The sequence below is a fragment of the Chiloscyllium plagiosum genome, chromosome 1 (assembly GCF_004010195.1).
Source record: "Chiloscyllium plagiosum isolate BGI_BamShark_2017 chromosome 1, ASM401019v2, whole genome shotgun sequence".
NCBI lineage: Eukaryota > Metazoa > Chordata > Chondrichthyes > Orectolobiformes > Hemiscylliidae > Chiloscyllium > Chiloscyllium plagiosum.
In genome coordinates this window covers 87878805-87905451 of record NC_057710.1, presented here as the reverse complement: position 1 = coordinate 87905451, position 26647 = coordinate 87878805, and the positions used below count along the sequence as shown (strand labels likewise).

General features: G+C 39.4%; 1 protein-coding gene across 3 annotated transcripts in view; it reads right to left on the bottom strand.

The window, feature by feature from the left end:
• The window catches only part of scfd2 (sec1 family domain containing 2), a 320234-nt gene that overhangs the window by 155839 nt on the left and 137748 nt on the right, over window positions 1–26647 (bottom strand). For all 3 annotated transcript variants that reach the window (XR_006311787.1, XR_006311785.1, XM_043691021.1), the window contains exon 5: window positions 19095–19344. Coding sequence is in view for 1 of the 3 variants with exons in the window: in XM_043691021.1 (XP_043546956.1) it covers window positions 19095–19344 (250 nt within the window). In the remaining 2 variants the exon portion in view is untranslated. The remainder of the gene's footprint in view (window positions 1–19094; window positions 19345–26647) is intronic.

Below are 26647 nucleotides of genomic sequence, written 5' to 3'. Positions count from 1 at the left end.
CCAATTCCTAATCCAAACTTCCAACTCACCCTCAATGCCATACCTCCGTATTTTTTGAAGTAGCCTACCATGGGGAACCTTATCAAACGCCTTACTAAAATCCATATACACCACATCTACCGCTTTCCCCTCGTCCACCTCCTTAGTCACCTTGGAGCTGAAGGTGGGCAATGGAACTGAAGGTGGGCAATGGGCCTTCAAACCCAGAACTTAATTCAAGTGAGGACAGGTGAGGTGTCACGGCCTAACTAAAGTTAAAAGTTGCCCTTTTAGTGCAACCTGGGCAGGACAGTTAACAGGAAAAAATAAAGGCCAACATTGTAGAGATATTCAAAGGAATGTGGTGGAATAGAATTGATGCTTCCAATGCAAAAGCCCTGCCTGTGAAATTAAGCAATCTTCTAAAGCCAACAGTAGAAGATTGTTCTACTAAACTAAAGCCAACAGAAGATACAGTTTCAAGCTAATATAAAAAATGTACAAATGCAAAGTTGAAATCCTCTGACAGGAAGAGCTATAAAAAGCAACAAATACAGAGGAAGAAAAAGGAATAGGAGAGAAAACTGCAGGGAATATCAATGCTATTGGTAATAATGATTATTATTTTAAGAGTTGAAGGGATATATATGAAGATATATATGATAGATATATGAAGATAAAGCACTGCTTTGGTCCTCACCAAAAACTCCATAAACTGTGAGAAGGCTTCAAATATGTCAGCAACTTTGACACTGGAATTTTCTTATCAGCAGAAAGACTTTCAATATGAAATGGAGAGGCTTCATAATTAATAATAGGAAAGAAAAATTACAGAATGCTATTATTGCTGTGAATATCATTTTTTTTCAATTTGTCAAAATATTACAAGTTGTTTTACTGTCCAATTCATTCCCTTACATTTGGCATAAGAAGATGAAAACTTTGAAAATTCCAACCTGTACAGTTACTGGTTGATCATTTGCTGACATCACCACATCAGAGCTCAAATGGTCACCCTTCGTAGGATATTGAGTGTCAGCATGTTATCTGACTGCAGATGAATCATCTTGTTCCCACTTGATATTCAGTTCTTGAACCCTGGAGTATTTAGGCTTTTTACCATCAGACTTTAAGCACAAACACAAAGGCCCTGAACACACTCCTTGAGCTTTGCTAATTGAGCACATATTATGGGTAAAATAAGAGGCCCTCCCAGTGTAACACATTTGTCAGGATTGGTTGTTTACCCGCCAAAGTAAAATTCACAAATGGTGAGATCCAAGAAGCTTCCAACAGGGATGTGACCACAGGCATTTTAATTGCTCACCCACCTGGCTTCCACCAGAAATAGAGTTAAAATAATCCTGCACTTAGTTTTTTTGTCCACTGTGCACTTTCCACGTGTTGTCTTATATACTTGGCCAAGCAACATAGAGTCATAGAGTCACAGAGATGTACAGCACGGAAACAGACCCTTCGGTCCAAACCGTCCATACCGACCAGATATCCCAACCCAATCTAGTCTCACCTGTCAGCACCCGGCCCATATCCCTCCAAACCCTTCCTATTACTGCTGCTTCACAGCGCCAGGGTCCCAGGTTCAATTCAAGCCTTGGGTTACTGTCTGTGTGGAGTTTGCACATTCTCCCAGTGTCTGTGTGGGTTTCCTCCGGGTGCTCCAGTTTCCTCCCAGAGTCCAAAAATATGCAGGGCAGGTGAATTGGCCATGCTAAATTGCCCATAGTGTTAAGTGCATTAGTCAGAGGGAAATGGGTCTGGGTGGGTTACTCTTTGAAGCGGTGTGGACTTGTTGGGCCGAAGGCCCTATTTCCACACTGTAGGGAATCTAATCTATTCATATACCCATCCAAATGCCTTTTAAAAGTTGCAATTGTACCAGCCTCCACCACTTCCTCTGGCAGCTCATTCCATACACGTAACACCCTCTGTGTGAAAAGCAAGATGACTTTGTCAGCAATACAAAAACTTGATGTATATCCACCAAACAATGCATCTTGAACTGTGTTAATGAAGGTTAGCATTTAAGATTTGTTTCACACTATGTAAACCTTTAACATCTTATGAGGGATAAATATGATCAGTGACACAAATATCACAAATATTCAAAAAATGTAAAGTTATTTGCTAAAGTACTCCAGAAACTCTCCTAAAATATTAACTGCTTAAAACTGTTCTCAAATCTTACGTTTAACAGCTTTACTTTACTGACTTCCTATTGGAAAGGTCACAAATCCATAACATTTTTTGTTGCCATACAAAAGTGCAATTTAGAAGAATTTAAGATTTTGAACATAAATTGTGCACGTCTTACTTTGTATTAAAAAGGTACATTTAATAGAAATACTTACAAAAAGCCTTAAATAAAACTATTAATTTTGTTTTTTTTAATGAAAGCCTATAAAATAAGTTAGTTTGAAACAATAAGATTTTCTTTATGGTTCATTACTCTGTTTACTGTGATTTCCTCACATATTTGGAGATGCAGATGATGAATTTTTTTGTGAAACTACAAGTAGGGCATTGTACCATGTTAACACAATGCTTAACACTTGAAGTATATGTGCCTTTAATAGCTCAGAAAAAAAAATCATGAATGGAAATGGGACAATACCCAAATGAGAAAGTGTAGAGTTCAGTGAATGGCAAGAGGCTCAGGAAGACTGTTATTAAAAATATAATATTCTTCATATTTACAGAGATCAATCCTCTCCTAACCAGGGTAAGGAAGAGATAAACTGTCGGATCAAAACAAACTGCATATTGTAAATACAAAAAGAATTTACAAAAGCACACTGGGCTTACAATGTAAACATGGTCATATAATCAGGACGTGCGGGCAGTTGAAAAATTAAAATACATGCCTCCAACATATTAAACATTTATTTACCTTGTTTACCTCAAGATATAAACAGCTGAGTTGTGTATTTCCAAATGATTGCTATACACTTGCTGTTTAGTTTCAAACTAAACCACTAATGGAGTCCTCAGGGTAGAGCTGTACTTCCTCTTTAGAGTAATGCTAAATGTCCATTAAGTGTTTGTACACTTCAGTACTCCTTTTAACATTTGTCACATACACATACAACAAATTAAGCTCCATAATGCTATCGAAAAGGAAGTGCAATGCAAGAGAATAGAACAACAGTGCAAAGAAAAGCAGCTTATTTTTGTCCATAGAGCAAATTTATGAAATTGTCATTTAAAAAAAAATCATGGTAATTATGGGTTCAAAGAAAATAAGCTCATTCTAAAAGTATGGCTCAGTTTTGTTAACTATGAATATTTCGCTGGGATTTCTACAGTGGTTTTCTTGATTGTCTAATGAGATTTTGGCAGAAAATATGGAAAATGAGCAGATATCAATTCATTCACCACAGTAATGGAAATCTTTCAGTTTCACATAATAATAAAGCAAAGTTAAGTAATTATATATATTCAAACCAATAACATGTAAATTTGTACTACCAAAGAACCAGACAAGGTTGGGTGGGTAGGCAATAAGAAAAGTCACAGCCCAGAAATAAGCCAGTTAATCAATTAATACTGCATTACCGCATTTCTCCACCAGCTACCTGGTCGAATAACAAATATTCTTCTTTTTCCAATCAAATAAGCATTCCTTGCTTATATATGAACAAAACAAAGGTAATTATAACTCTCAATATTCAACTTCCTGTTTCATCCTTTTTCTGGTTATTTCAATGTTTTGCGCTCATTAAGCACCCACTTCTCTGATTCAGCTCTTGGCCAACTTTCAATAGCTCTCCTTCCCTGATTCTACATGTGTTTTCTTAATGTTTATCTCTAAAATACCATGGGTTTGGCTTAAAGTGCCACATAAACATATTTGTCATTACTATTCTGGAGTACCCTTTTGAAGAACTCAAAAACTTGACATAATTTTAAACCATCAGCAGATGTCCTGAAAGATCAATGACAGAGGTAGGAGAGCAGGAAAAATGGAATTAGTTTGGATTTCTCTAATGAAGTGCCACAGCAATGCAATGAATTCCATCTCTGCCATAAAAATCCATAGTTGCATAGTAATTTGGAGTGATCTTATTAGTTTATTAAGAAGCTACAATGGGTATGTTTGTAAATAGGTTTCCTGTGATAAACATTGACATTAAACGTAATGTCAAAGGCAAAGGTTTATTGCCTGGACTTCCAAGACTTTTTTGATTAAAGATTTCAATAAAGACCAGGTCTTGTTTGCCTTATTAAAATTTAAGAGTATGTAACATCAGCATGGAGAGGTGACAAATTTCTGTGATGTATCCCTGTGTAAACTTCATTTAATCAATGTTAAAGTGCACATGCAAGATGTTTTTTTTCTGATGATACATTAAACCAAGGCCCTATCGAGCATCTCACCGCACTACCTGAAGTACAACAGATTTCTTCTGGTTTCCTGCCAACATTTATCCTTTTCTCAGAACTATCAAAAAAATACTCAAGAAGGTTGAGACCATCCAGGACAAAGCAGCCCGTTTGATTGGCACTACATCCACAAACATCCACTCCCTCCACCACCGACACTCAGTAGCAGCAGAAATTCAGAAATAGATATCCTTCACTATGGATATATAATTATGAAGAGAACTGTAAAAAACAAAGCTTAAATACAGTTTGCCTCCCTCAATCAAATAAGTCACTTTACATTAGGAGCCAAAGAAATATACAGCATGAAGGTGTGATCCATGGAATATAAAGTGTAATTTCATTGGTTGCTGCTTGCATTTCTTGTAGAAGATAGAATTTACCTGAAACTAAGGACATTGCCTGAAATCAAAGACTGTTGAAACTAATTTGCTTCACTGTGTAGCCACATAACATTTTGCTGGGTCTGAGGCAGCCATCTTGACAGAAACAATATCTGCCTCGGACTCCTTCCTATCGCATCAAGATGGAGGATACATTATTCAAGGAGTTAATGATCAGAAAATTTAAATTCATCACCTCAGTTCTCTTTTGGCAAAGTTGATCATCTTCCTTAAACAGTCCACATCATGTGACTCAACAACATATGTATGCGAATGCTGGCTTTGAATTTGCAGACTAAGATTGATACTGGGCTGCAGAGACAACACACCTGGTCCTTTTTCTCTCAGAAATCTCTTTCAAAGCTTTGATCTCTAATTTGTGGCAGGAACCCTGCCAAACAAACCTCTTGCTACAAACATGCAGAATTTTAAAAGGAAGATTTCAACTGAACAACAGCAATTCCAAGAGAAGGACATTTAACAGCTGCATAACAAGTATTTCAGTGACAACCAAAACATTCAACACAACCAGTGAATTTATTCACTTCCCTTAATTGAATTGTCTTTACTTGGCCAAGTTGGTCTGTATTGTGTGTATATTTGTAGCTTTATGCATGCTTGGAGTTTGCGTTTGTACTTGCATGCATTCACAAGAAATAGTATTTAATACTTTTATCAAAGTGGGTTTTAACAATAAAAGTAACTTATTTGTTTAATCAAGAATAACTATTTGACTTATTGGTTACACAACTACATACCATCAAATAAAGACTGAACAGACAATATTTCAAAATGGTGAGATGAAATAAGGAGTGGCCAAAAAGGAATATCAATCTACCACTCCTCACAATATATCTTAAATAAGGTTAATATATTTTGTATAAATTTACATAATAAATAATAATTATATTCATAGAAACTTACTACTTAGGAGCTAATTCAACCTGACTTGCCTATGCTGGCTCTTTGAAAGAGCAGTCACATCTACTCCTATCCCAGCTTTTTGTCTGTATATGGAATCATATTGATTCCCTTTGTGCTGTACTACATAGAAACTTTTCAAGGTAGCCATTAGTTGGTCTCTATCAGTAGGGCTAACTCCGAAGGCCAGAGTGGTATTTATCAAGAGTTTAATCAAATGTTAGGTAACATGTATATGAGTATTGCTGAAAAGACACATTTAGTCAAATGTTTTTATCTTATACTCATCAGGACAATTTGCAAGAATATGCATCCAGGGGAATACCAACATGTATGCAGTACTACACGATAGGAGATCGCAGATTGATTAGTGGAAACATTGTCATGGAGAATGCAGAAGTTAATGGTAATTGACAGGGTTTGTTTAGATTTTAAACAGACTCGTCTAACTTTGATTGGTCAAGGCATTAAACTGAGAAATGAGCCACAGAATGGCTGTCACAGATGCAGTGAATGTGCATGATCTGTCTGTCTACAAAGAACAGGGCCCTGTATAAATACATGTAGCTTTAGTATATACAAGTGGACCACACTCTGCATCTGAATGACAATCTTAAATTGGCTGTCTACCAGAATTCATCTCACACAGAATTATTCAGAAAATATTGTCCAATTGTAGAATCACATTTAATGTTGGACACTGTGATGCAGCTTTTGTAAGTGTGAGCTGATTGGGTATGCTCAGTACCTTGCTGTTGCATACAGCTGAAGGGATATGCTGTTTGATACAATCTGACAGTTTTTGGGACGTACAACCTATTTACCTGACATCACATTGACTCTGAAATTCATATACTGCATTACTCATTTATGTGACAGACAAAGTTTCTTTCTGGCTTGATGACAGCATTCTGTTAGAGCTGAACACCACTTATACTACTGTAGCAGCTAGTTTCCATTGCTTAAGCTTTTGAGATAACTCGCCCTTTCAGGGTGATCGGAGGTAGGCTGGGCACTTTACAGAACTAGGAGTGAACACATCAGGGCTTTTCATGAGTTTGCACCATATAGTGCAGGAAATGATCAGATAATGGTTGCCATTACCGCAGGATGGCTTTGACGTGCCCTATTTGAGATGAAACCTGCACAATCAACAAATGGTTTGGATGCAATTTATTATGTTGTTGATAAGGCCAATTTCATGTGCTATAAATTTGACCATATCAACAGCCTCATAATTTAGTATATGCACTTCAGTGCCAGTGTAAAGCCGGGTAGGTAGTACATACATCTTAAAGATTATATCAAACAGCAGTCCTTTCAACTGTTTGCAATAGCAAAGTACTTGCCATACCCAACTAACCCATGCTTTCCAATCTTGCAATAAAGTGTCCAATATTAGATATGATTCTCCAATGTCAACATTTCCAGGGTAATACTGAGCATGTAAAGAATTATAATGGCCACCTATTTAGGATTGTCTGTCAGTCATTCCTGAAGAAGGGCCTGTGCCCGAAACGTCGAATCTCCTGTTCCCTGGATGCTGCCTGACCTGCTGTGCTGTTCCAGCAATAAAGTTTCAACTTGGATCTCCAGCATCTGCAGACCTCACTTTCTCCTTGTCTGTCAGTCAGTCAGTCTTGCAGCATAGCACACTTACATCCAGTGGAAGCCACACATATTAATACACAAGGCTCTGCTCTTTGCAGACAGAACAAACATGTACAAGCCCCACCAGTTCCAACTCAACAGAATAGGTGACAGCTATTTGCTGCCTTATTTCTTAGGGTAATACCCTGGCCAGAGTTAACTTATTTGGCTTAAAATCTAAACAGAGCTTGGTGGTTAACAGTCAATCAGCATTAACTGCTATATCTTCCATGACAACTCCTCTAACAATCACAGTCCACTTGCCAACCAATCAGCACCCTCCTCTCAAACACTTTTGTTGGTCTTCTTGCACATTGTTTTGATGAGTTCAAGACCAAAGGCTTCAACAAAATGTTTCAATTTTCAGCAATACTTAAGTTCTTCATGACCAAATGACTGTGTGTAAAATATGTTTATGTTTACTGTTAGAATATCTGAGCTTCACAAGTTATGTGAAATAAAGCAAAAATGTCAGAGAAAAACTCAGCAGGTTAGGCGTCATGGGTAGAGAGTGAAACAGTTATGATTTTAGGTTTGTGCCTTTTTATCAGAACTGGGAAAAATTAGAGATGCAATAGGTTTTGAACAAGGGATGGATGGAACAAAAGAAAAGGTGATCTCTGTTAGGGTGGAAGACAGGAAAGATTGAATGACAAATGTTAACCTCTCAGGGCTACAGGGAACAGAAATAGGGCAAGAAAAGGAACAAAACATGTGCATGGAGCAGGTGTGCTACTCACCTAAAAAGGGGAAGAAATGAAACAAGGAAAGAAACCAAAAATAAGCTTAGTCTGAAATTGTGGAACTCAATATTGAGAACTAAAGGGTATAAAGTGCCAAACTGAAAGGTGAGCCTCATTGAAACAGCTCAGTTGGCCAAGGAAAAAATATCAGTGTGAAAGCAGGTTGATTATAAAGACAGGCCAGTAGAAGTTTGGGATCATACCCTTTTTATTTTTGCATTGGATGTGTATGTCTCTGGCATGGTCAGCATTTGTTACCAATCCTCATTTGCCTTGAACTGAATGGCTTGCTTGGCAATGTAGAGGTCAAGTAAGAGTCAACCATATTTCTGTGGAGCATTCAGGCCAGACCAGATAAGGATAGCAGATTTCCTTCCCTAAAGGATATCAATGAACCAGATGGATTCTGGTTGAACTGACAGTGGTTACATGGGGTGTAATCTCACCAGACCCTGAATGATTTGGGCTATGACAAGACATTTTGAAGAATTGTGTGCAAAGCTGAGTGAGACCTTCCTTGATCGAGGGAGCAACAAGTCACAATTTCCTACTCAGTTCTTGACATTAAGATGAGATTCTCACTAGTGAGTGACAAGATGCCAATTGATAGAGATTGTCATTCGCTGTCACCATCATGAACATGCATTCTCCTATTCTAACACCCACTCGTTAAAAACAAGTTGCTGAGAATTCCTGACATGACATTACTCATCTGACTGGTGAGTCCAGCTTGTCACTTGTTCCTTTGGACCACTATCTTGAACAACCAGCACAAATATATCAGAGCATCTCCATAGGCAGTTACCACATGCACTCGCATCCATGGATGCTGGCATCCAATATGTGCCAATCTCTCCATGCCAACACTGCACATGTCTGATCCACATATAGTCTATTGCTGTAGTGCCGTACTGAACCGACAGCTATCACTGGAATGCTGCTGTGTACAGGAACTAGGACCCAGCTCACTGATTGGACCAGGCTGCATCTCCAGGTTGCTCTCTTCGTGCTCTCTCGCTGCGCTTAACTGGATGCTCACATCTCTGCCTTACATTGCCTTTTAGTGTTTTGTTCCTTTGGCTGCTCTTTAATAGTTCACAGCACATATGTCTTGCCTTAGTGTTTAGCGCAGTAAGAGCCAGGCAGTTTGTCATGTTGGTCATAGCGATCAGTGGATATGTTGCTTCAGGGCACAGTGCAACAACAATCTCACACCGGTACCATGTGCCAGTTACCTATGAAGCCACACAATGCAATGTATTACAAGTAAACAGCCATGTCAAAGTCTAATCCTCAGTCACGTCCATGGAGATACCATTCAGCCAGCACACTAACTCATGGGCAGCACCTAAAATCGCTTGAGCACAATTAGTTTGCTGCTCGGAGCTATCAGGGTCAGAACCCTTGCCACGTAAGGGGTGAGAAGTTGAATGTCGGGCACCTGAATCGGCTTTCTTTTGCCCTATTCTAGGCTGTTTTCTCCTACAATAAGAGAACAGAATGGATCAAGTGAGTTGAAAGTGGGTGGCACAGCTGTTGATGTTGGTACAGGTGGGGAAAAGGTAGTGAGGTATTCTGGATGAGTGAGGAAGCAATGCAGGGTCTACGTAGGTTTAGTCATGTGCGGAGAATGGGTGGGTGACAGCGAGTAAGGTAAGATGTCACATGCAATGGTGAAAGTAGTAGAACATGAGGCTAGAAAGGTAATTGGAGTAGGAGCAGCAGCAATACAGTGAGTGCGAGATAGCAGAGAAAAGTTGGTGGCACTTACTCTCCTGGAGTGGAATGGCCATTGTGCTAGACAGCTGAGCCCATGCTGACCCTGGTGGCAACCTCAGACTAGGCTGGCAGGATCTGGTGTCTCTCTCTGCCTGCTCTGTGAGAAAAAGACAACACCCCTCTGCACCGCTCTCTCCACCAGGAACCCGAGGTCCCTGCCCACAAACTGGGATGTCAATATTCCCTTATCTGCAATATCCAGGTCAATATTAAGAACCATGCAAAGTAGCTCCAGACAGTGCTTGATGACATTCACAATGGCCTTTTAAAGAGCCAGAGTTTCCAGGATCTCCTGGAAGTGAGGAATATTTCTGCTACAGTGAGTGGGAAAACTGGGCTGGCATTGGAAAAGAGGACATCTTCCATGGATAGTATTTTGCAAATGGTCACCCCAAATTATGCTTGGTTTCCCCAATGTGGAGGAGGTTACAGAAGCTGTTGGTATCCCAGAAATCATCCTTTATTAACATATGCATAGTGCATGGGCTCTGAACAGCCAACTCCAAGCCAGTCCCTTGAATGAGCTGACTCTCTGAATCCCATGCTTATATCTGTCAGCCAGTGCTCCCTGATTGCCCCAGCTTAACAACTCCAATGAAGGATCTCATAGTCAATGAGATCCACTTAGCCCTTGCTCCAATCACTGCAACCACATAACATTTAAAAAGTTTTTAGATGTACACTTACAGTGCCAAGGCATTCAAGGTTATGTGGCAAGTGCTGGAAAATCTGATTCAAGTAGTTAAGTGGTTATTTTGACCAGTGCAAATGTGAAGGGCTGAAGAGCCTTTTCTGTGCTGCAGGTCTCTCTGACTTTATCACACAGTGAACAGTGAATAGAGTTGATCTAGGAGACTCATTTGAAAGAGATACACATAAATAACACTTCACCAGGAAGGAGTGTTTAAGACCTTGGAACTGTGAAGCAGGAACATGGCAGAAGGTCAGCTGTTTGAATGGACATTTGCCATGAGAAGGAGACAGTGTATTGGTTATGATTGGGAAGCGGACCAGGATAATAAGGAGAACATAACAGCATAAGAACGCGGAGCAGGAGTAGGCCATCTGCCCCTTAAGCCTGCTCCGCCATTCAATAAGATCATGGCTGATCTTTTCATGGCATCAGCTCCACTTACCTGCCCTCTCCCCATAATCCTTAATTCTTTTACTGTTCAAAAAAATGATCTATCTTAGCTTTAAAAACATTTACTGAGGAAGCCTCAACTATTTCACTGGGCAGGGAATTCCATAGATTCATAACCCTTTGGGTGAAGAAGTTCTTTCTCAATTCAATCCTAAACCTGCCTCCCTAATTTTGAGGCTATGCCTTCTTGTCAAAGTTTCACCCACCAGTGGAAACATCCTCTCTGCTTGTAGCGTATCTATTCCCTCCATAATTTTAATGTTTCTTAAAGATCCCCCCTCTTTCTTCTCAATTCCGATGAATATAATCCCACTCTACTCAGTCTCTCCTCATAAACTAACCCCCTCAACTCTGGAATCAATCTAGTGAACCTCCCCTGCATCCCCTCCAGTGCCAGTACATCCTTTCTCAAGTAAGGAGACCAAAACTGCATGCAGTACTCCAAGTGTAGCCTCACCAGTACCCTCTACAGCTGCAACATAAACTCTCTGCTTTTAAACTCAATGCCTTTAGCATTGAAGGACAAAATTCTATTTGCCTTCTTAACTACCTATTGCACCTGCAGACCAATCTTCTGCGGTTCATGCACAAGGACACCCAGGTCCCTCTGCACAGCAGCATGCTGCAAGTTTTTACTATTTAAATAATAGTACTTTTCAACTGCTATTCCTATGAGTAATAGTACATTTTACTATTATTGGATGACTTCACATTTATTAACATTATACTCAATTTGCAAGACCTTTGCGCACTCACTTAAACTGTCTATGTCCCTCTGCAAAGTTTCATAGTCCTCTGCGCACTTTGCTCTACCATTCATCTTGGTGTCATCCGCAAACATTGACACAATACACGTGGTCCCTTTGGAATGCTGAAGGAGCGGGGCGGAGAGGTATTTGGTACTGAAGGTATCAGAAATGGTTCTGGAAGTGAAGGGAAGGGAAGGGGTGTGGTGAAAGCAAAATTAGGTGAAATACATTGGAGATGGTGGACAGCCTTGTCAACCATTATGGGAAATACTCAGGTGAGAAAGACAAGACATCATCCCAGAAGCATTGTTGTGGAAGGGTGCAACACAAGATACTTGGATCATTAAAAATATTAAAATTATGTTTTTTTAAAAAAGATCATGAACATCAGCATACCAAGTCATGTTTTCAAAACAGTTAACCTGCAATATGTGTGAAAAGAAATGTGATATTAAAATGAACTTTTAAACAATGTACCAATTCTACAGTATGTGACAGATACACGTCTATCAACACTGTCTGAATAAAGATAAACTAATTTCTTACACAAAATTAATGGTGATTATATTGAACAGTTGCAGCAAACTTTAAACGAGACCATATTATAAAACAGAAAAAGCTGGAAAATGAAGGCTTAAGAGGCAGTTCTAGAAACCTATGCACCCAGCACAGAACACTGCCTGCCAGAGAGAGCATATGTTCTGTTCCCAGAGTGTGTGTTCATAAACTATCTCTTATCGTTTCAATCAGTTGTAGATCAGAACACTGAAGATTCTGTCATTTACCTCCTGGTTTAAGCTATAAATCCAATAAACATTGTGTGTGGGCACTAAAAGTTTACATAACATTTCTCCATTCTGACATTCTCTATAACCAATATGCTTAAATATTTTATTCATTTTGAACTTTAGGTCCAACTTTTTTTATATAAAAATGGCTACATTGATCCTTTCTGCTGATGAAGAATGCTGATTTTGCTGAGGAAATACCTTTTCTGAAGTAGTGTTAAAACAATAGACATTTTAAAAATGTATTTGAGATGTACAATCTGGGACATATGCAGTCATGTTTCCCTGTAAACTTCTAATTTGGTTTGCTATTGTTTAAAAACTGTTTTACCTCATTTGGATCGTTATTCATTAGGCTCAGGGGAAGTGCTTCGCTTCAATGTCTGGACAAGAAAGGGTCAATCATTGCAGAAACCTCATTATTTTTGAAGACTGTCCCATAACTCTCCCACTTAAGCTACACAGGGGAATATTGCTCAGTCAGTGGGCACTAATTGGTTGCTCACAAGTGGTTTGAAAAAATAACACTGGAGTCTCAGCACACACTGGTAATTATTGTCCACTATTTAACAATAAACAGCAGAACTAATTGCTTTTGCAGACCAACAAACCCAATTTAAATCACATTTTTGACATTTTTATTTGGATAGAGTCCATTAGGAATTGCACAGCAACTCCCACTTGTATTCCACCACTAATAAAATGGGATCATCCAACACCCACAGATAGAATTAGTTTGGATATTTGTTTCTTGCATAGATTGCAGCTGCACTATCATGAGCATGATGGTGTGAAGTGCTTTCAATCCCAGAGCAATCTAATGCAAAGGTAGCAGTATAACTTAGGTGAATTCAGTAAAAATGTAGAATGTATATTACCATAAACTCATCAGAATGAGAAACTATATTTAGAATGAAGAGCTTATGCTATTCCCATTGGAACTAAAGAAGTCAATAGGAAACTTAGTTTTTTTAAAATAATGCTCGATTTTGTTCGGGTGAATAGGGGAGGAGGAAGAGGAGCCTTCTGATAGGGGAGCCTGCTTGGAGGTGGTGGCAGAGGTTTGACAGTGTGAGTATTGTGTCATTAATGTGAAATGGTCAATGAGGGAGAAAATAGTAAGGCTGGACAAAACTGCTACACACATGATGGCTGGAACATTTTTCATTGCATCACAAATATGTAAAAAAGTTGAAAGACATCTGGCTATATGAAGATACAGCAGCTTAGGATATAGTTTTAGATTGCTCTTTCAGAGAAACCCCATTGACATGACAGAACTTGCAAACTGCTATGGCTCTCTATCTCACCAGCCCCCCCCAAAAAAAAGAGAGATTCTTCAATTTCTAAAAGTACAATTGGAACCTTTTTCTTAAATCCAGAGTTTAAGGATGCTGCTAAAATATCAGCGTCAGCTTGATCTGAAGCTAACTGCTGACAGTGAAGCATCAATTCCCCAGTATAAGGAACTGTTTTAGGGGTCAAGGTGAAGTAGGAGTGCTTTACCAAGGCTTCAGCCTTTGCTAGCTCAGATCGGTAACTCAAATAGAGGGGACAGAAGAGATGGAATTTAATGTAAGGCATTCTCTCTACATCTTCAAAATAAGACAAAATTCAGTATATTTACACCTTATAAGATATTTCTAATAATTAAGTCAGTGATAAGTTGGAAATGTTTTGTTGGCCAGCATACATTTACTCAGTTGACATATATGATTGGTATTTCTGACTGACTTCCATCAAAGCAAACAAACAGATATTCCTCCTGGCATGCAATTAATCTTGTTTTCAAAAAGAAATTAAACATTCAGCGGGGATGAAATGGGTCTTCAATGCTAGTGCAAAAAGGAGATGACAGACCCTGTGTTACACACATCAGAGAACAATCTATACTGTTTGGAAAATAAACTTTCTGAAATACTCAGGTGAGAAAGACAAGACATCATCCCAGAAGCATTGTTGTGGAAGGGTGCAACACAAGATACTTGGATCATTAAAAATATTAAAATTATGTTTTTTTTCATGTATCATGGGCATTGCGTGTTTGGCCAGCCCAGGATTTATCCCCATCCCAAATTGCCCTTGAAAAGGTGGCGGAGAGTTCACCGCCTTCTTGAACCATCACAGTCCTTTTGGTGTAAGGACACCCACTTTGCAGTTAGAGAGGGAATTTCACGATTTTGACCCAGTGATGGAACAGTGATACAGATCCAAGGTGGGTTGGTGTGTGATTTGGAGGGAATCTTGCATGTTCCTGTGTACCTGCTACTCTTGTCCTTCTAGTGAAAAAGGTCATGGATGTAGAAGGTGCTGATGAATTACTGTAGTGAATCTTGGTGATAGTACAAGTGCAAGAATACTGGAGAAACTCAGCAGGTCTGGCTGCATCTGTGGATAGAGATACAGAGTTAATGTTTCAAGTCTGGCATGACTCTGAAGTAGAGTTCCTCCATGTTTGCAATACGGAGGAGCACTCATTCATCAGTCAAGGAGGAATCAGTATATGGTAATCAGCATGAGGTTTCCTTGCCTCTATTTGACCTGGTACCATGAGACTTCAGGGGTCTAAAGTCCATGTTGAGGATTCCCAGGGCAACTCCCTCCCAACTGTTTATCGCTGTGCCACCAACCCTGTTGGGCATGTCTTGCCAGTGGGGCAGGACATAGCAAAGGGTAGTAATCATGATATCTGGGACACTGTCATAAGCACTGCATCTTACCTTAGAGACAAGGTTAGGATATTGCTTGACTTGTCTGATTGGCAGCTGTCTCAATTTTGGCACTAGGGTACAGCATTCAATTCTGCTAGTGGAGGAATGTTGCTAACCTTGACCAGATTTAACAAGGATGTTACTGGGATTGGAGGGCATGAGCTATCGGGAGAGGGTGAATAGGCTGGGGCTTCTTTCCCTGGAGCCGAGGGGTGATCTAATAGAGGTTTATAAAATCATGAGAGGCATGAATACGGTGAATAGCCAATGTCTTTTGCCGAGGTTGGGGGGAGTCCAAAACTAGAGAGCATACGTTTAGGGTGAGAGGGGCAAGATTTAAAAGGGATCTAAGGGGCAACCTCTTCAGGCAGAGGGTAGTCCCTGTATGGAATGAGTTGCCAGAGGAAGTGGTAGAGGCTGGGACAATTACAATATTCAAAAGGCATCTGGATGGATCTTGGAATAGGTAGGGTTTAGAGGGATATAGTCCAAATGCTGGCTAATGGAACTAGATTAATTCAGGATATCTGGTCGGCAAGTTGGACCGAAGCTGTACCTCTCTATGACTCTCCTGCTCATGCATCATCACTAACAGCTCTTCCACTCGTTTCCATTATACATAATCCCTCCTTATATCTCATTGCAGGAAGAACTGGCTTAGCACCCAGCCCACTGTCCCACCCCTGTGCTCCCAGCACCTCAATTGACGAACTCTTAAGCCTAAATTGGCAGAGAAGCCAAGTATTCAAAATGTTCTTTGTTCAATGCTGTCATAAGCTTGTTTCTGCTGCTTACTGAAATGAGCTTAAAAAATGAACTGTTGGCTCATGAAGCTATCCTCAACAAAGAATGGGCCCTGAAGGTGAGTGTGGTAACACCAAGATGTGAAACAATATGCAACTAAAACTGAAGAGTTCCCATTTGGCGACAAGCAGACAAAAGGTTGTTCTCTGATGGGAGCAACCTTCACATCAAAACAGTTGTCTTTGTGCAGAAAAAGTAGTTTTCGAAATGAAAGAAACCTGTTGTTAGAGAGCAAAGCTGAAGGATCATCAGCTTAGCCCCCCAGTTAAAAGCTGTGAACACAGTAAAATATACATCATCAGCTGATGTATTTTTTGATAATCAGCATACAGCGACTCTTATATACAGATGATTTCAATCAAATAATACTGCTAATATTAATCATTATTTTAAATAACAGCATTTTCAGAATATTAAAAAAATGTTATTTTTCATGGAGTCATACAGCATGGAAACAGACTCTATAGTTCAACTCTCCATGCCAAGCATGTCCCTCTCAACCTTTCCTATTCATTTACCTATCCAAGTGCCTTTTAAATGTTATAAATGTAACTGCATCTCCCACTTCCTCTGGCAGTTCATTCCATAGGAGGTTGAGGAGTGACCTTAGAGGTTTATAAACTCATGAGTGGCATGAATAGGGTGAATGGACAAGGTCTTTTCCCTGGGGTGGGGGGAGGATTCCACTACTAGAGGGGATAGGTTTAGGATGAGATGAGAAATATTTAAAAGGGATCTAAGGGGCAATGTTTTCATACAGAGGGTGGCGTGTGTATGGAATGAGCTGCCACAGGAAGTGGTGAAGGCTGGTGCAATTGCAACATTTAAAAGGCATCTGGATGGGTATATGAATAGGAAGGGTTTAGAGAGATATGGGGCAAGTGCTGACAAAGGTTTGCGTAAATACCCACAACTACAGGGACTAGATTAATTTAGGATATCTGGTTGGAATGGACGGGTTGGACCAAAGGTTCTGTTTCTGTACTGTACATCTCTATGACTCTATATGAATCACCTCTGTGTGATAAAGTTGTTCTTTAGGTTCCTTTAAAATCTTTCTCCTTTCACTTTAAAACTATGCCTTCTAGTTTTGCACTCCCCAATCGTAGGGAAAAGACCTTTGCTATTCACTTTATCTATGCCCCACATGATACTATAAACCTCTACAAGGTCACTCCTCAACCTCCTACGCTACTGTGACAGAAGTCCCAGCAGATCCTTAAAACACAAACTCTCCAGTTCTGCTGACATCCTGGTAAATCTTTTCTGCATCATCTTCAATTTAATAATATCCTTCCTACAGCATGGCAACCAGAACTGTACACAGTACTCCAAAAGTGGCCTCACTAATGTCTTTTACTACCACAACATGATGTCCCAACTTCTAAGTTCAATGGTCTCAGCAATGTTAGCACTGGAGGAAAATACTGACTCCCCCGATCCCATCCAATACTTCCACGACTCCCAATTCCCTGATTTTCCTTTTTCATCAATAAATCCTCTATGGTCTATTTCCAGCAAATAGAACTGGAACCAGTTCTATGTCTGATTGCCAGTCTCCAAATTCTTTAGAATCCATCATCAGAAACGTTAAATGAAAATTAAAAACTGGTTCAAGGTATGTCTGAATTTTCTCTAACCACTCACAGTAACATGTAGATTAATGATTTATACCTGGTGATTCCTGAATAGTCCTGACACTGGCTGTGAAGTCTATCGTGATCATATCAAGTTTACCGTGATATGATTTGTGGTAAGCAAAACTATTTGTACTCATTATATAAAAAAGCTTTAAAATTAGAGGTCACCCTATTAGAGAAAATAGGAAGGAGCTCAAACGGGGAGTGAAGAGGGCTAAAAAGGGCTATGAAATGTCCTTGGCCAGCAGGATTAAGGAGGATCTCAAGGCATTTTTACGTATGTTCAGAGCAAAAGGGTAGCTAAGGAAAAAGTAGGCCCATTCAAGGATAAAGCAGGGAGGTTATATAAGGAGCCATGGGAAATCCTTAATGAGTAATTTACATTGGTATTCACCAAAGAGAGGGACATTGAGGTTAGGGAATGTTGTGTAAATGCTCTCAGGCAGGTCAACATATTGAAGGAGGAAGTGTTGGGTATCTTGAAATGTATTAAGGTAGACAGGTCTCCAGGGTTAGATGAGATAAGATTAGATTAGATTCCCTACAGTGTGTCGCACACTTGTCTTCATCGATTGGGCACTGAAAACAGAAGTTGGCAAGTTATGTTACAACTGTACAAAACTTTAGTTAGGCCATATTTGGAATATTGGGTGCTTCACCACACTACCAGTAGAACCTGGATGCTTTGGAGATGGTGCAGGGAAAGTTTACCAGGGTGTTTACCAAGGGGCGGCATGGTGGCTCAGTGGTTAGCACTGCTGCCTTACACCGCCAGGGATCCAGGTTCGATTCCAGCCTTGGGCGACTGTCTATGTGGAGTTTGCACATTCTCCCCGTGTCTGCGTGGTGCTCTGAGTTTCCTCCCACAGTCCAAAGATGTGCAGGTTGGGTAAATTAGCCACGCTAAATTGCCCACAGTGTTCCGGGATGTGTAGGTTAGGTGCCCTTATCAAGGGTAAATATAGGGGAGGGGAATAGACCTGGGTCCACACCGACCCGCCGAAGCGTAACCCACCCATACCCCTACATTTACCCCTTTCCTAACACTAGGGGCAATTTAGCATGGCCAATTCACCTAACCTGCACATCTTTGGATTGTGGGAGGAAATCGGAGGAAACCCACGCAGACACGGGGAGAACGTGCAAACTCCACACAGTCAGTCGCCTGAGGCGGGAATTGAACCCGGGTCTCTGGCGCTGTGAGGCAGCAGTGCTAACCACTGTGCCACCATGCCGCCCACACTTTTCCAGCAACACTTTTTCAGCTGGAATCCTTTACAGCCAATACACATTTCAAAAGTTCAAACATATTGCCCTAAGGCATGACATTGTTTAACTTCCCAAAGTGTAATGACATTCAAAGGGTTGTGATTAAGGTTAAGGCAGCATATTTCAGACCAACCTGTTATTTCCTGAAGTAGGTCAGATAAATTCGGTTCATCACATAATGCTTGCAGCAAAGCTTTCTTAACGTCACATTCAGCTTTATCCACCACATTGTCTACCTTGAGCTCTCCAACGACAGAATAGATGTAAACCAATAATACAAGAATTTCTTCGAGGTTGTAATCAGAATGGTCTCTCTCCTCATAGGACTTAATCATAGGCAGAAATTGAGTCAAAACTCTTGACAAATCACAATCTCCAAGTGCCTAAAAACAGAAAATATGTTTTCAATTTTACTGCAAAAGAAAAGCGACAAAATTCAAATATTTTTCAAGCTGGAATAAATTTCCTTTTGCAAATTGATTCATTTATAATACTTCAAACTATTCTCACAAATCTAGATTTTTAATGCCATTCAGAATCAACAACAATAAAGATCTAGAAAACAGCTGTGAAGAAAAATTAAGTATGTTTCAAATAAAATGAAACGGACTACCAGTAAAAATATTTTGTAAAATTAGTAAATTATAAATTACAGGCATGGGGTTGGATTTCCTGTGATATCCAAGATATTTTTAAAAATTCCTGAACTACAACCATAAATGACAAGTCACTAACTAAACACTAAATGCTGTACTTAATTCTGAGTTGCAAGCCTGCATAATGAAGAAGCACTGTTTCAGTTATCCAGGATTATGTCAGAGTATCAAAAGCACACATATTTCTATTTAACAGAGAAGCGAAGCAACATTTTGACTCAGATGAACATCACTTTCCTTGTGCCAGAGAAATCACTACTTAAGAGTTTTTTCATTTTTTCCAATGTACTCGGAAACAAGAAATTTAACTGTCAAAGCTTTGTTTCAGACAAATTTCTCTTTTTTTCATGCTGTATACAAGTTCAGCAACATTCAATCTTTTCAGAAAAAATAGACTTTAAAGATTGTTTATATTAAATATTTTGAACATGCGTTCTGGAGCAATTTAGTTTTAATTTCTTTCTGACTCTTTTTAGCCACTGTCCACAAGGAAGTGTATGCATCTCTCTCTTGAAAAACAAGTGGTTATAGTTTGAACAGTGTCACTCCACATTAAGACTGCCTGATCAGGAATCTCTTCTCTTCGATTCTTTCTCAGAATTTATACTTTTAAAGAAATTATGAATGAGCAACTCTGTAATCGAACCCCAAGTGCTCAAGGCAGAATGTAAAAGCAATTGACTACAGAAGCTGTGAAATAGGACTGGTGAGTGGGAACACATTAGGAAGCACTGGAAACAGTGACGAAACAGACGAAAAGTTCACTTCCCTTACTTGTAAAATAATGCATCGGCGTGTATGTACTGGAGTTGTGCACTATTTGAATAAGATAACTGAACAAAAAGTAATCAGAATAGATTCAGTAGAGAAGATCACGCACATGCAACCTCCTCAACATCTGAAGAATTTACTATCCAAGTTAACTATAGAAAGCCCTAAGGCATGACATTCTCAAACTTCCCAGAATGCGCTGACCTTCAAAAGGGTTGTGGTTAAACTAAAGGTTACGGGTTAGATTTTACTCATATGTCAGAAATTTCATGTAAAGAAAAAGTATGTAATACAGGAGCTACGTTGGGATAAGTAAAACTCCTGGAAATCCGGCCCTTATAGCACAGTATGTACATCTACATGACATGGATTTCAGCCGTTCAAGGCGGCAACTCGCCACCATCTTCTCAAGACCAATTAGGGAATGGGCAATAAGTGAACACACACATCTCACAAATGAACTACAAAAAAAGCTACTGAATTGGATGCCCTTGGTCTACCTCTTTGGATCATTATTTTTAGTTTACATAAAGAAATTTAAAAATTAAATGAAACATTATTAGAATTTGCAGATGATACCAAAGGAGAAAATATAGATTTCGAGGAAGAAGCCCAGACAATTACAGTAAGAGCTGGATAGAATGCTTAAATAGACTAAACAGGTAAAAATAAATTCATACAAATGTGAAGAAATGCAAAAAAGAAGAGAAAGTAAGTGGCTTTCTTACTCCATGAAGGTGCTGAAATCTTTTGAATCGAACAATCTTATCAGACTCAATATTCAACATTGTAGCAATACAAAGTAGAAAGCAACACGGGTGGCACGGTGGCACAGTGGTTAGCACTGCTGCCTCACAGCGCGAACATTCACTCACATTGTACATATTTTTTGGGTGCTTTCTGTATGGTAGCTCGGGGGTTAGCACCACTGCCTCACAGCAGTGGGTGCTCTGATTCAATTCTAACCTCAAGTGACTCTGTGTGGAGTTTGCTCATTCTCCCCATGTCTGCGTGGGTTTCCTCCGGGTGCTCCGGTTTCCTCCCACAGTCTAAAAATGCAGGTTAGGTGAATTGACCATGCTAAAATTGCCCGTAGTGTTAGGGGCAGGGGTAAATGTAAGGGAATGGGTCTGGGTGGGTTGCGCTTCGGTGTGGGCTTGTTGAGCCGAAGGGCCTGTTTCCACACTGTAAGTAATCTAATCTAAATCCAAAAGAATATTCCATTCCATAGACTGAATAATCTAATATATGCCAGAGGAAATCCTGGTCAAACTCTGGGGTATTTTGATCAGTCCAGTTGTAAGCACAATGACAATAAGCAATTTTTAAATGCAGGTGAAAGTGCAGAAGAGAGCCACAAAACAAACCTTCATATTGTATGGATGAATGGAGAAACTTAAACTTTACTTCCTGGAACAGAGTGTTACAAAGGTGATCACACAGCCATATTAAATCATTAATATTAAGCTTTTCACATCATATTACCATTTTTATATTTATCAATTTAACTTTTATCCTTACCAGTTTTAAACCTTCAAATAAAGATCAAGATGCTGTGCAAGATATACTAAATTAAGTTGTATATCTGGTATTTAGTATGATTGGATATGTAGCCTGGTTTAATAGCAGTGCAGAATGGCTTCAGGTTCAGTTCATTCAACATCATTTTGGTCAGTGAACCAGAGATTCAGCAGAATTGAGGCTGAAAATGCAGTTTGGCTCACTGACTGATTCCTGGTGTCTCCCAGCAGAAGGAAAAAGAAGTGGAGGCCAAATCAGGGATACAATCTACGAACTGACTAGCTAAATGTTGGATTAGTGGTGCTGGAAGAGCACAGCAGTTCAGGCAGCGTCCAAGGAGCAGCGAAATCGACGTTTCGGACAAAAGCCCTTCATCAGGAATAAAGGCAGAGAGTCTGAAGGGTGGAGAGATAAGCTAGAGGAGGGTGGGGGTGGGGAGAAAGTAGCATAGAGTACAATAGGTGAGTGAGGGAGGGGATGAAGGTGATAGGTCAGGGAGGAGTGGATAGGTGGAAAAGGAGATAGGCAGGTAGGACAAGTCGCCAACATTGTCTTGATAAACTATGCTTATTGCTCATGCACTGAAAACAGCTTGCACTGTCATAGTTCTGTACAAAAATAAAATAATGCCTAATCCCAGAAAGCTGAGAGGTAGAAACCTTGTGGCATAAATATGCAGCCATGGTGTTGTCAACACTATATATTTCTCCACTTGTTGTTTTGGAGAGAAATCAGTTCTTGATCGAGCAGACTTCTGTGCTGAATCCCCTCAGTCCTAGGTTGATGATTATCAAGTGTATTGTGATTTTATTTGATTTTTTCAACAAAATCATGAAAACGTCATTTCTGTCTGCTGAAGGAGCAAGCTGAAGGGCTGTTCTAATGGCAACAAGCTCTCATTGCAAATCATCCATTGTTCATTTGTAAACCTAAGCAGTGAAGGCCAGCATGCTAATTAGTATGTTAATCCTACCCAGTTCCTTGAATGCCATCCACACTTGCACACACTGCAACAAAAGTTACTGGAAGGTCTGCCTAATAACACCCTCAACATAGCAGACGTGACAACATCACTTGTAGCAAACACATTGCAGTTTAGAGCTCAATCACTGTCCGAAACTTACTACCAATATTATTAACCTCCAAATGTTGGGCTCCTTTGGAAGGGCTTGTTATAAAGGTGCACAAAATATTGAGACAATTTAAATAATTTTTGTCAAAAAGAAATAGTTCTTCTGTATTGAACAAAGCTAAACAGAAAGTTAGAGTTCCAACTTTAGTCTGGCAATAGTGTAAATTTCACTGTTCAATTTTTTTAATGTTTAATGTTTGCATCCATTAAAATAGTCCAAATGTTGACCACAGTACTCAATGTAACCAACATTCATTTCTGCCTTCACTGATACATTGAAAGGATAAGTACTGTACAACATTAACTAGCAGAAAGAAAACTATCAGACAGACAATTTCTAAATCGATTGATTATTCACAAGTGTAATTCAGGCTTTTCAAATGCAGAAAGGTGAAACTGAATGTGTGATAAGAAATCTTATTACTTTAAACACCATTTTTACCTTTGTTAGATTGTTTGCTTTTCAATGCAAAAATCATATGAATTTTAAGTTAGTTTAGAGAGGCTTAAAATATGATTTCTATCCAAGCAGGATTCTAATTTTGTGACCACACCTTAGACATATTCCTCTCTTTCATGTACTCAACATGCACTCAAGTTCAAAGCTGCATCAGTTCATCCTCTTAAATAAAAACTAAAAATAGCAGTAAACTGTGCTTTGAAAAATATTTTGGAGACTACGATTGGTTTCTTCCAACGGATTGGTCAGATAAGCAGATCAGTGGCAGACGGAATTTAACCCGGATAAATGTGAGATGATGTACTTCAGAAGAAGGAATGAAACGAGAGTATTCGATAGCAAAAATGGGTAGGATGCTCACATAAACTGAAAGTGGCATAAAAGGGTAATTAAAGTGGTATACTGCTGCCTTTATCAATTGTGACACAGATTATAAGAGCACTGAGTTCTACAGAACTGTTGTTAGACCAGAGCTGCAGTGCTGTATATAGTTCTGGTCACGACACTACAGGAAGGATTTGATTCCCCTGGAGGGGGTGCAAAGGAGAATCATCAGGATGTTGCCTGGGATAGAGCATTCTAGCTTTGAAGAGAGAAAAGGATAAGCTCAGGTGGTCTCCCCTTTAGAGCATTCAAGTTTGAGGGAGGACCTGTTAGAGGTGTATAAGATTATAAAGGGAATGGACAGGGTAAATAGAAAGCAACTGCTCCCCTTAGTCAAAGGGCCATGAAAAGGGTTGGGGGGGGGGGGGGGGAGGCCACTAATTTAAAATGAAAGGCAAAAGGTTTAGGTGGAATGCAAGGAAAATGTTTTTCATCCAGAGGGTGATGGGAGTCTGGGATGCACTACCTGGAAGGGGAGTTGAGGCAGGAAACCTCACAACTTTTAAAAAGAACTTAAGATGAGCACATGAAGTTCCATTATGTTCTAGGTTTTGGGTCTAGTGCAGGAAAGTGAGGCTAGTGTAAGTAGTATATATTTGGTGGTACAGACTTGATGGGCTGAAGGACCTTTTCTATACTGTATGATTCTAACACTATCTACACTGGCTCATTCCTCAAGCCTGGGAGTATCGGGGACAGGTCTCATCTTATCAAATGGTCAAACTACCAGCCTCTGAGTGGCTGACAGTACTTTTTAATGTGGGGTCTTCAGTCAAAAGGAAGGACCATCGACGTTCACTTAAGTGCCGTAAGGGCAGAAGATCAGCCAGCCTTCCTTCTAAGAGTGACCATAGAGTACCACCTAAAAGAGGATATTGTACCTTATATATTGTCAGAATATCTCATTATTTGTACTCAAGATGCTGGCCAGCTCAGTGCATTGGGATCTTGTCCAGCTCAATTTCTCTTCAAATCTTGTGCTTAGCATTGTTCCGGACGAATTAAAAGTTAGTTTTTGCTTGCTGCAAATAGTGAATATCAGCAATAGAATATAGATTCATAGAAAGTTGTAATGAAGAAAGAGACCATTTGATCATTTATAAACCAGTCAAAAACAAATTAACTAGTCACTTGGTTTAATTCCACCTACCAAGACCTGGTCCATTGCCTTCTGGTTACAGCACTTCCTACCCAGGTATCAAGTGTGTGGTGCTGGAAAAGCACAGCAGGTCAGGCAGCATCAGAGGAGCAGGAGAATCGACGTTTCGGGCATAAGCCCTTTGAAACGTTGATTCTCCTGCTCCTTCCTGGTGAAGGGCTTATGCCCAAAACATCGATTCTCCTGCTCCTTGGATGCTGCCTGACCTACTGTGCTTTTCCAGCACCACACACTCAACTCTGATCTCCAGCATCTGCAGTCCTCACTCTCTCCTTCATACCTTGACACAAATCAAGTTTCTGCCTTCACCACTAATTCAGGAAATGAACGCCAAAAGATAATGGTAACTCTCAATATGCAAAAGATTTCAAACTAAAGCAACAAATTCATTTAACGTAATGGAAAATGTGCAGCAAAACATGACTGAATGCAGTCTTACACAGGGGAAAAAAAAAAGACTCATAGGTTTGATGTATTTATAGATAGATCAAAGACTTCACATTATGCAATATTTGGAGCTAATGAATAACAAAAAAAGAGGGTGGGGCAAGATAATCTTTCAAAATAGCAAAAAGTGTAATTAGTTGCAGTGCAAAATATAAAGTTGATTGTTACTTACAAAGCTATTAACTAAATTCTTGAATGTTGGTGAAACTCAGGTTGGGAATTTTACTTATTTGGAATTGAAGAAGGATAAGGAGAGGTGTACATCATGAAAATGAGAATTGATTCTTAGGTCGAGAAATGATCAGTAATCTATTGTGATTATAAATGAAATGGAATTGTGTCTCAAATACAGTGGCTTTATTATTTTGAGTTCACCAACTTGTTCCTGAAAATGTGAAGTTACTTTTTTTTTGAATAAACAATCTATTTTTAATAAGCACAAATCAAGGCTCTTAACATATCCATTACATAATTTTTCTCATCATCCTTTTAGGAGTATGGAAAGGTCATGAGAGCTTTCCACGGCAATATTTTGATTCAGCAACATGTTTCACTTCTACAACTAGTTGTGCAGGAAAAAACAAATACAGTAAAATTATAGGGAATTTGTCAGAGCCTGAACAAACGTTCCCTTGGCATCATCAACGTGCTGAGTATTAATATGCTGAGCCTTAGAAAGAATGTTCTCAAAAGCAGTTTCCAAATTCAAATCCTACATTACAAAAATGTCCTGTGGGTTTGAGTTCCAGTTGCTGCCAACTCCATAGTAACTTTTATTTTGAAAGTACTGTTGTGGAATCCAAACTAGCAGAATGCAAGATAGGCCTGTAGAATCATTGGTTAGGAAGGGACACTGGGGATGGTGAGAATCCAAGCTGGACAATTGTAACTGTGTGGTTAACGAGTAAACAACAACCGATGTAATGCTCCTGCTCTCACACACTGATTCACAACTGATCAACTGCTCATAATTATGAGAAATGAACTTTTCTTTCACACTGTAGGTAGAGAAGATGTAGCTTCCGCTGAATAATACTTCCTGTTAGATAAAGAAGCCTATTAATGGTCTTATTTGTCTAACATCAGGGGATTCAATAAAACAAAATAAAAGCAGGTCAGTTCAAATACACTATAAAACTTCATTTCACTAAGTTGG